The following is a 10,869-nucleotide window of genomic DNA, read 5'->3' as shown; positions in this document are numbered from 1 at the left end:
TCCACAGCTTTCTCCTCTCTCTCAGTCTTCATAGAATTGAAGAGAGTTAGGGTCTTGCTCTGGATTAGGCTTTGGGTTAAGAGAATGTTGTGGCTGGTTTAATCTTCTATCTAGACAACTAAAACTCTCTCCATATCAGCAATAAGGCTGTTTTTCTTTCTTATCATTCATGCATTCACGTTTAATTTCCTTCAAGAGCTTTTCCTTTATATTTACAACTTGGCTAGCTGGTTGGCACAAGAGGCCTAGCTTTTGGTCTTTCTGGGCTTTTGACATGCCTTCCTCACTAAGCTTAATTATTTCTAGCTTTTGATTTAAAGTGAGAACTTGCAACTCTTCCTTTCACTTGAACATTTAGAGGCCACTGTAGGGTTATTCATTGGCCTAATTTCAATATTGTTGTGTCTCAGGGAATAGGGAGGCCTGAGGAGAAGCAGAGAGTTGGGGGAATGGCTGATGGGTAGAACAGTCAGAACACGCACATTTCTCAAATAATTCACCATCTTATATGGATGCAATTCATGGTGCCACAAAACAATGACAATAGTAGCATCAAAGACCACTCATCACTCTAATATATATAATAATAATGAAAAAGTTCAAAATACTGCAAGAATTACCAAAATGTAACACAGAGACACCAGGTAAGCACATGCTGTTGGAAAAACGGCACAAATAGACTTGCTCAATGCAGGGTTGCCACAAACCTTCGATTTGTTAGAAACAGAGAGAGAGAGAGACAGAGAGAGAGAAGAGAAAGAAAGAAAAAAAAAGAAAGGAAAGAAAGAAGAGAGAGATAAAGAAAGAAGACAAAGAAAGAAAAGAAAGAAGAGAAAGAAAGAAGAGAGAGAAAAAGAGAAAGAGAAAGAAAGAAGGAAGGAAAGAGAGAGAGAGAGAAAGCGAGCAATATCTGCGTAGGGCAATGAATTAAAGGGCAGTTAAGACAAGGTATGCCTGTAGCTTTGACAGGAAATAAAATAAGTGAAAACACAGTTTAAAGAAATAGCATTATATGAGCCTTTAGCCAAGTAACTTTAGGATATTAAGACAGGACTAGGGGACAGGAATGGAGAGGTACCTCCTTTCTGGCTTCACATTTGGTCTGCCTGCCCCTGAGCTGTGAGGGCCAGTCCCAGCTCTGCGGTGGGTCTGGGTGCCAGTGCTTTACAGTATTAATGTATTTGACTCATGCAACAATCCTCTGAGTGGGTATCATTACTATCCTCTTTTCACAGATGAAGAAATGGAGGCATAGAGAATACAGCAAAAATCTACTTTTCCTATTTCACACAGTTATTGCTAGGATCAAATAAAATAATGTATGTGAAAATGTTTTGACGATGCACGACAGTGGTGTACAGTATGATCTGCCCAGTGTAGTTATCATTGACCACATTCACATTTGCTTTCAGGGTTATAGACCAATCCTTGGTATAAATGATCTTTCCCTACAAGTCTTACAAAACAGAAAGACTGCATTCCTGCTGGACTTCTAACCTCCAGAACTGAGACAATACATTTCTGCTGTTCAAGCCACCTAGTGTGTGGTACTTTGTTACATCAGCCCTGGCAAACCACTGTAGCCTCTCACTGAGAAGCTGCCCCACTCCCAGCCTAATAAGAAGGCAGGAGACCCTTGTGGCCCCCAGCTTGGGTCCAAGCTATGGGGGAAGAGAGTGGGAAGGAGTTCTGAGCCAACGACAACCAATCCACAGAGAGATGACTCGGCACCATTACATTCTTAGACAATAGGAAGCTGTAGTGGGTGGTAGGTGCTAATTTAGAAGTTCATGTAGACCCTGGCGTGTGGCTGCTATTCTGGGTTGTGTACAAGATGAGCAAACAGAGGATGCCGGTCATGAGAAAGCAAAGAGGACAGAAAGAGGCAAAGAGGCCACGGGGTGAAGCCGGGCTCTAGTATTGCCCTGGTTTCGCCCTTCCTGAAGCCAGACTTCTCTAGGTTCCACACGTGCACATCCTTTAAGAAGTGCTCCTTCTTTCTTTCCTCTGGTAATGACTTCTTTTTCTTGCACTAAAGTGGCCTGAGTATGACAGCTCAAAAAGAAACCTGCAGAATGATGCCTAGTAAAGCAGTGACATGGACATTTCACTTGGTCCGGCCTCCCAAGTTCTCATTTTAATCTGAGAAATAGTGGAGTGGGTAAATTCAAAATCTTAAAAATGGCTTTATCTAAAAGCCCTAAGATATCAGGCACGAATTAGAATTGTTCTGGAACCCTATGACAAAGTATAACTCCAAAACAGGGAGGAAGAGAGGGGTAGGAGAATGAGCACATTGGTGGGCTGATGCTTGAAATGGTTTTGGGAGCCTAGTCCTAAAGAGCCTCCTAGACCATTCTATTAAACAGTTTGACCTTTTCCTAGAGAAGGGGAACAACCCAAACTGATATACATTTTAGAGATTAAGATATCAGCAGGGTGTCGAACAGGTTAGAAGGAAACAAGACCGGAGGGAGGGAGTATGATTAAGAAGCTGTTGCAGGAATCCAGCCGTGGGATGATGACATCCTGAGATGAAGGTGGGACCTGGAAGGGGAGGCAGGAAGAAACGAAGCTAGGAGACATTAAGGTGGTAATGTTCAGGGAGCCTGGGGCATGTGGTGTGGAGGGGAAGGAGGCGTGGGGGAGGATATACTCTATGAGGGGACTGGAGGGAGAGGCAAGCCCTGAGGCCTGGGGCGGAAGAGCCAGGAAGCTCTTCCCTTGTCACTGCAAGAACCAGTCCCTAACAGTATGGCCCCATCCCTAGGGGCTGATCACATAAGCCGGCCCCCCAACAGCCAGAAAAGCTGCTTCAGGCTGCTGCCTGCTTGGAGCCTCGCACTAGAGCTCTGTGTTTACACATTCGAGAGAATCGAATCTCACATAATCATATATGTGACAAAGGCCTCCGCTATAAGCAACATTAATGAAGACAAATGAATCAGCCAAATGCTGCAGCTTGCACAGCAGCACGCAGGGAGGCTGCTTTGCGGGGGGAGCTCGTTTCTGGCTGCGGCTCTTGCCTTTCCTGACAGAGATGTATGAGGAGCCTCCCACGGAGGGGGGCCCCTCAGCCACCGCCTCCACAGCCCCAGCTAGGGGGCAGGCGGTCAGGGGGCTTTGAGGGAATTTTCAGAAGACTCTCAGAGCATGTTTACACATTTTTATGAAAGTTATCTTAGGGGACACATGCAAATAGAGATTAGTTGGATCCAGTGGTCTCATAGTGTTAACTAAACAAGCTCCCTGCATCCTGGCAGTTGCCGACTGGGAAAGTAGTTATGAGAATTCTCATCCCAGCCAGTGGGTAACCGCGCCCCATTCAGGCTTACTGAGCGCCTGAATCAGGCTGGGATGGGGCTTGGCTCTGTGGAGTCCCCTGCTCGCCTGTAGGCCATTTGTATTGTTCTTCCCAACCATTTCTCTTTGTGACAGAAGAGCAAACACTCAACTTTGAGACTTTTACTCCAACTTCTCCTGAGGGGATGACAGCCCATTAAAAAAAGGCATTTATAAATCAAGTGGCATGAGACTGGAGCTGGTGAAGCGGCCGTGGCTCTGTCCTGGCTCTCGATGGCTATGTTTTGACGCTTACCAGCAGCTCAGACAACCTCTAGAGGTGGACAGATGGCATTCTCATGTGTTTCTGGTGAGAGGACATAAAAAACTGCCCCCTGAAAGGCAGATCTGCTTGTTGTGGAAGCATTTGACCCTGGCAGCAGGAAATCCCGCCATCCTTTCGGTGTTTGCTCTGCGTAATTCAAGAGATGGCAGGAAGGACAAGCTCTCCCTCCTAAGGGATGTCTCCGGCAGGACATTAAAAAAAAATGTACCTTATCAGAGTCTAAATGAAACATTCTCAGAAATTTCCTGACACAAATTAAACAAGCCAATTTTATTAGATCAGTATGAAGGGGCTTGAAACTAATTAATCAACGTAGAGATCAGATCAGCCAATGACGGTGAGACAATGGAATGAAAACTTGGCAGGTCAGTGAAAGGCCTGGATTCACGCAGGGAAACAACACTAGGTTTCATTCCCCATGGAAGAAATTCCTATTGCTCAGGAAAAGATACTGAGTTGGGTGACAAATCCACTGTCATCAGCAATCTTCTTCAGGGAATATGCTCTTAATGACACTCAGATTGATTTTCCATTCCTGGGAGGAAGAGAAGGAAGTAGAAGTGATCAGAAAACATAAATATCTTTTAATAAACCCAGGCAGGCTGCTGGAAGAATACATGTATACAAGAGAAATAAACAATAAAAACAATGCACTTGGGGAAATGAGTTTCCAGCATAAACAGAGTACTATGAGTCAGTAAAACTGGAATGAAAACAGTGTGGGGCATCTTCTGATAGGACTTAGCAGCCACACCCTCTCAGTGGAGGCAGAGGGAAACTCACAGGTAGCCTTGGGGCTCATCTCTGAGGCTCCAGTTTCCTCCTTCCCTAAAACAAAGGGTTGAGCCAGATGAACTTTGTGGTCCTTTCTTTCCTAAAGATGCTACTATTCAATACTCTTTCAGAGCTACCCTGAGAGGTGGCCAGGTCAGCAGTAACTAAAAGCTGGTGATCACTGTGTTGTGGGAGTACACAGAGTAGGGACTCCAAAATCAAAGCTAGACCTGGTCTCACACACACTCATCACTTCATTTATCAGAAGCCTCTCAAAACCTAATCAAATTGTAGCACATTATTTTATACTTGCATAACACCATGCCAGCCATGTGATGGTTCAAAATGTACACATCCCTCATGTCCCCTGGAACGGTGAAAAACACTCAACTTTTGGAGCCAGAAAAAAACTGGATTCAAATCCCTGCTGCCCCACTAGCTGGTGTTGTGTTTCTACACTAGTCACTGTCATACAGCAAACTATTAGTCAGCCATTAAGAAGAATGAGGTGATCTACAGGAACTCACATGGAAAGATGTCCATGATATACTATTTGAAAGTAAATAGCAGACAATTGCCAAAAGGCAGAAGCAACTCTGATGATGGATACATAGGTAAACTAAATGTGATATATACATACAATGGAATATTACTCAACCATGAAAAGAAAGGAAATTCTGACACATCCTACAGCATGGATGAACCTTGAAGACGTTATGCTAAGTAAGCCAGTTACATACAAATACTTTGTGATTCCATATATGAGGTACTTAAAGTCGTGAAATCCATAGAAACAGAAAGTGAATGGTGATTGCCATGGTCTAGAGGGAGAGGAGAATGTGGAATTGGTGTTTTAATGGGTACAGGGTTTCAGTTTGGGAAGATGAAAAAAGTTGTGGAGATGGATGGTGGTGATGGTTGCACAACATTGGAAATGTACTTAATGCCACTGAACTATACTCTTAAAGATGGTTAAAATGCTAAATTTTATGTTATCTATATTTTATGACACTTAAAAAAGTAAATGACAGAAGAGTAAATATAGCATGATTCAATTTTGGTTAAAAATTTTGAATCTATATATTGTCTACGTATAGAGGGAAGTCTGAAATAATATATATGACAACAGTAATAGGGGTTACTCTAGGGGAGTAGGATCAAGAAGAGGTGGTAATGGATGACACAATTTACAAGTTTCATGTACCTCAAGACATGAAACTTTGTGTTTGATAGGACAATGGCAATAAATTCTGACTCTCAAAAACCTCTCTGTCTCAAAAGGAAAAGGTATTCCTCATTTTCTGGTCCCTCTTTCTGGGGATGCTATCTATGACTCCCCCCAGCATTTTTTTTAAACCAAATATAGTCTAAACTCCTTAGCCTGGTATTTAAAGCCATATACAACTGGGTTGCAACCAGACTGTTAGCATTCCCTTTTAGCTGCCTCTATGCACCAGTATAGCAACCATTCCATGTTCCCTGAGCAGTTTTTTGCCTGCACAGCTTTAAGCCATTCCCTCTATAAATTGTCATTCCTTCCAATCTATGCCTGCAGATATCTTGTCCATTCTTCAAGGATGTAGTCTCTGAATCCCTTGGTGGAAGCGACGTCTCCTCCCTCTCTCAAGGCAATCATCACATCTCCCAGTCCTGGCTTGCTTGTATACATACATGTCTTCTCTCCCCTCAGGGACCCTGTGTTCCTTGAGAGAAAAGGCCATGCCTTATGTAGCTCAGGAATGCCCGTGACACTACAGTGTAATTACACAACTGCAACAATGATGATGGTGCTGACAGCACCACGCAGCGTCACCTGCACAACCATGAGAGTGGGTACCTCCCTAAATTTTGCACCCTAGGCACTTTGCTCACCTCACCTAGACCCAGCCTGCTACCATTCATTGAATGCCTTCACTGAGTGCGTCAGGCACTGTGCTAAGAAAGGACATATATCACTTCATATATCTTCACAGGAGTTTACTATTCAGGTATTACCCACATTTTGCAAATGAAGAAACCACAGCTTAGAGATTAAGTAACTTGCTTAAGATCATATTGCAAAAGTGGGGATTTCAACTCAGGCTTGACTGATTGCAAAATGTGTAGTTCCAATAATTATAGCCCACTGCCTTATCAGTATACTTGAGAACATAGTAGGCATTCAATACTTGAGAACACAGTAGGCATTCAATACTTGTATGTTTAATGAGTTTAATTGGAGAGAGGTCAGCATGCTGCTGGAAGAGCACAATGACTGTCGCCCTGGTCCTGTCACAAACCTCACAGTGCTCTGGAGTCCTTTGGCAGGGGTAGGCACCAGAAGTACCAGCGTCATTCTTGCTTGCAGCATTCGAAAGAAACTCCATCCTGGTTCTACTGTTCGGCCCAACTACAGCTTCCCCTCACTGTCTTCCGCAATCCATTCCAGACACCCATTTCTCTCCAACAAAAACCCGGCACCCAACTCATCTCTACACATGGTGAAGTCAGGAAAGAGAGTGGGAGTGGCTATGAAAACCTCTCAGATTCTGACCTCAGATGCACCGACATGAGGGAACAAGCCCTGCAGACCTGATTAAACCCAGTTAACCTTTTGTGCTGTCCAAAGCACCCATAGTAAAGAACACCAGAGGGATTCTCAGATGCTGAGAACAGATTACAGGAGCTCTGAGAGGTGTGGAAGGAGGGGCCGTGTGCTGCTGGGAGAAGTGAGGACCTTTGTGATCAATCCTACTTCAGGGGCAGACGGCCCCAGTACTTAGGGCTATCCAGGCTGGCACTGTCCATGTGCGGCCATTGAAATGTGGCTGGTGTGAATTGAGATGTGCTGTAAGTGTAAAACACATGTATGATTCCAAAGACTTAGCATGAAAAAGGAGTGCCAAATATCTCCTTAATCATTGTTTATGTTGATGACTGTTAAAATAAGATTTTGGGTGGTTAAGATAAATAATATAGATTATTAAAATTAATCTCACCTGTTTCTAGTTTTTTCAATGTGGTTATAATATATGAAGTTACATAAGTGACTCACACTTGTGCCCTGTATTATATTCTCACTGGACAGAGCTGATGTGTAGCCCCAGACTGTTTCAGACCATGCCTTACCCCACCAACCAGGGTCCAGCTGCTGGAGCTCAGCTCTATCCTAGCTTGGGTCTCTGCACAGTGGCAGCTTTGGTGACCAATATACTCTGTAACTGCTGTAATTTAGGGGTGTCCCTGACTCTGAAGCCAACTGCAGAGGTTGAGAATAAGAAATAACTACATTTTCATGCATTCACTCACATTTCTCCTCCCAGCCCACCTCTCTGTCTTTCTTTTAGCACAACTGTTCTAAATACATGATCCCCAGAACAGCAGCATCACATCACCTGGGAACTCATTAGAAATGCAGATTACCAGGTACCATCCAGAAACTCTGAATCAGAAACTGTGCCCAGCAATCTACGCTTTAACAAGCCCCTCCCGACAAGGAGATTATTCTGATGAATTCTAATGTTTGAGAACCAGGGTCTTAGGGCACTGTTTCTGAAACTTTGTAGCGTATTAAAATCATGTGGGGTGCTTTAAAAAATTCCAATGCCCAGGCCACACCCCAGGTCAAGTAAATCAGGTTCTGTGGGGGTAGAACCCAGGCATCGGATTTTTGGAAAACTCTCCCCTGATTCCAATGTGCAGTCACAGTTGAGCCCCATTGCCTAAGGGTAAACAACTCAAGAATATTAGTCGGCCATTTCCCCTATGGTGGAGAGCCTGTAGCTTTGGGCCCAGCAGAGAGAAGCCTTCCTGTGGGAGGAGAAAACAGTGTGTAAAATGAAGAAAGGGGCCGAACTGGGCATGCCTAAGCTTGGAAGGCCTCTTTCATTATAGGCTAGCTGCTGTAATGAAACAGGCAATTGCACCTGAGATTTTTCTGAAGTTGGAATGACAGCGTGGAAAGGGGACAGCTTCTCTCCACAATCCATCAAGAGGGGAGTGGCCAATGGGCCGCTTGGAGGACAAAGACCAGGGACACGCCCATTATCTGAGGCTTCAGGTATATTAAAATGAAGAAATGCCCAAATAGGGTTTCAAAAATTGTGATATGCTATATTTTAGAAGTTTACATTTAATAAATTAAAGCTTTAACACGTGTAAGCTTAAAAAAAAAAAAGCACAGGGTAATATAACCATCCTGTTCACAGGATAATGGCAGGATTAATTTTAAAAATTCATGGGCCTGGTACCAAAATCAGGCATAAGTTTAAAGCTGATGATCATTTCCATCTTTTCAGTCTTACTAGCATATCTTCAGAGATAAATTTTTAAAAATCCAAATGTGAAGTCTCTGTGAGTGTGAGATCCCTGGATGAAAGGCCTTCCTTTGCCATGCCCCTGGGGCAGACTAAGAGGACCGCTGGAAAGAGATCCTAAGTGTGGCCCTGGAGCAGCTGTGAATGATTAGGTTGTGGGAAGACGACTGACATCTGGGTGCCTTGCGGCAGCCTGCCCAGGAAGGTCTCAGGGAAGCCAGAGCACCTCCCCCACCCCCAACACCAGTGTGTTCCAGGGCAGTACAATACCTGCCTCCCTACACACAATGGGTGCCTGCCCACCACCCTCTGTCCTCAGGCACACTTGGTTGCTGACAACAGGAAGTGAAACAGCCACACCCTCCTTTTACCCTATTGAGGTAACTCCTAGTTTGATACACAGGCTTCCAGGGAGGGAAAGAAATAAGGGAGACACTTACCTTGTGCAGCACCTGCAGTGCTGTTGGTTTATAATAGCACGAAATCTTCTGTCCCAGAGGCTGGACCGGGCTCATGACTGCATGTGAGATTGTGCTTTGGGAAGAGAAAGCAATCCCAGACTGAACAACAATTTCCTGGTGGCAGGTGCATCCATGAGGAGCTGCAGTCGGTCCCAGCAGCATATGCTTTCTCCTCTGGGAGGGGAACTCGAAGACGTGCAGACTAACGGGACCACCAGCTGCAAGCCTCAGAAACCTCTCAGGAGGCCCCTGGCAAGGCCTGTGGCATCTGAGCAGTGCAGGCAGCCTGGGCACCATAGGACAAAGGGGCGGGGAGTGGGGCAGGGAAGACACAGCACAGAGGAAATAGCACACCCTGTTCTCATTGACTTGGAGTCAATGGCTGCCCACAGACTCTATTTCCTGGAGATTCAGGCCTCACACTGTCCTGTGCTCTCCCGAGTAAGGCTTCCAGAGAGTAAGGGCCACACCCAGGCAGAGGTGGGTGAGGCTGGGGTTCAAAGTACACAGCCAGCCCTTTTATCTCATAGGCAGAGGGAATCATCCACTGTAAACCCACAGCGTCCTCCACCAGGGCAGCGTTTGATTCCTCTGTCTCATATCCCCGCTTGCCTTCCCTGTGGGTCAGTAGTTCTGAGTTTCTCTAGCCTATAGAAAACATGAGGAGGAGGGGAAGAGATGGAGGGGGAGGAGGAGGAGGAGAGAAGGGAGAGAATGAGCACATGGACTGCCCAGCCCCAGCCCCATGGCACCAGCATGGTAAACACTTGGAGGGAGGCCAGCCGTCTGGCGCCTCCAGTCTTCCACATCACCCCAGCCAAGATTCAGACCTGTATATTCTGGGCTGTTTCTGCTCCATTTCACCCAGGCTTTAAATTACCCAGACTTGGGTCTGGGTTATTCTATCCAAAACTTTCCTCTGAAATCTAGATTGTGATGCAATGTATACGTTCTCTAAAACAGATTTCTGAGGACTAAATGCCTGACCGTGTGACGTAGCAGTCTGGCTGCAAACCATTTCCGTCAGCCCAGCGGAGGAACACACAACAAGGTGCTCATCCCCGCAGCCGTGCACAGGCGACAGCAACAGTCCAGGTAAATTAGAAAGGCCTAACTTGAGCCAGCTAGTCATGGCAATTTAGGGAAAGTAAGGACTACACAGAGGCTCTGGGACGGCTTGCGGAATCAATGCCTATGTTGCTGGATTGCTCCTTGTTTGGCTATGGAACTAGTGGTTCCAAAATCTACCCCTTGATTCCATAAGAGGGAGGACCATTTAGACAAGCTGAGCCAAAACCCAGAGTCTTGGAACAAGCCTGTAACAATAATAGTAGCAGTAATGACAATGATTTTTAACATTCCTTGCTTAACAAGTGCTGGCTACAGTTCATGCTTTACATGGATTTACTTGGTGAATTTGATCGCTGGAGCGAGGTGAGGACCACCCTCACTCCTCAGCTCCCCGGAGGACAGTCCCTTCCCCTCTGCTATTCCTTTGACACAGACCCATTTTGACTTTTCAACTTCAACATTCTAGTTCAAGTCTTGGCCAGCTGTCAGCCTGGGCTTGTTTCTTCTCATCACAAGAAAAGAAACAGGGCTGCAAAGAGTGGCAAGCCCCTGACTGCCGCCCTTAAATGAGCTAGCCTTTAGGAGAAACACCCGAAGGTCAGGAGGCAAGCACTGTTTGCTCATGGCTCTTGTTCCTCTG

The 10,869-nt window shown here is 45.4% G+C and overlaps 1 protein-coding gene across 2 annotated transcripts; it reads right to left on the bottom strand.

The window, feature by feature from the left end:
• Positions 1-3,872: 3,872 nt before the first annotated feature.
• LOC129012557 (uncharacterized) lies at positions 3,873-10,106 on the bottom strand. 2 transcript variants are annotated; one of them, XR_008493640.1, is made up of 3 exons: positions 9,989-10,106; positions 9,138-9,806; positions 3,873-4,163 (listed from the first exon to the last, which is right to left on the bottom strand). XR_008493640.1 is itself a non-coding variant. In XM_054448319.2 (2 exons), exons 1-2 carry the CDS (start codon positions 9,453-9,455, stop codon positions 4,107-4,109), a joined length of 375 nt encoding a protein of 124 aa, XP_054304294.1. In that variant the 5' UTR covers positions 9,456-9,759; the 3' UTR covers positions 3,873-4,106. The 2 variants fall into 2 exon arrangements, 1 of the variants encoding a protein (XP_054304294.1); XM_054448319.2 differs by lacking the exon at positions 9,989-10,106 and having other exon boundaries at positions 9,138-9,759.
• Between the last annotated feature and the right edge of the window lie 763 nt (positions 10,107-10,869).

Source organism: Pongo pygmaeus, chromosome 15 (assembly GCF_028885625.2).
Source record: "Pongo pygmaeus isolate AG05252 chromosome 15, NHGRI_mPonPyg2-v2.0_pri, whole genome shotgun sequence".
Lineage (NCBI taxonomy): Eukaryota > Metazoa > Chordata > Mammalia > Primates > Hominidae > Pongo > Pongo pygmaeus.
This window is presented reverse-complemented; position numbering and strand designations above follow the sequence as displayed.

Coding starts and splice junctions, on each gene's coding strand:
- LOC129012557 (XM_054448319.2), bottom strand. CDS start 9,455: ATGGTGCCCAGGCTGCCTGCACTGCTCAGATGCCACAGGCCTTGCCAG. Junction 4,164..9,137: donor CACTGCAGGTGCTGCACAAG/GTAAGTGTCTCC, acceptor TCTTCCTCCCAG/GAATGGAAAATCAATCTGAG.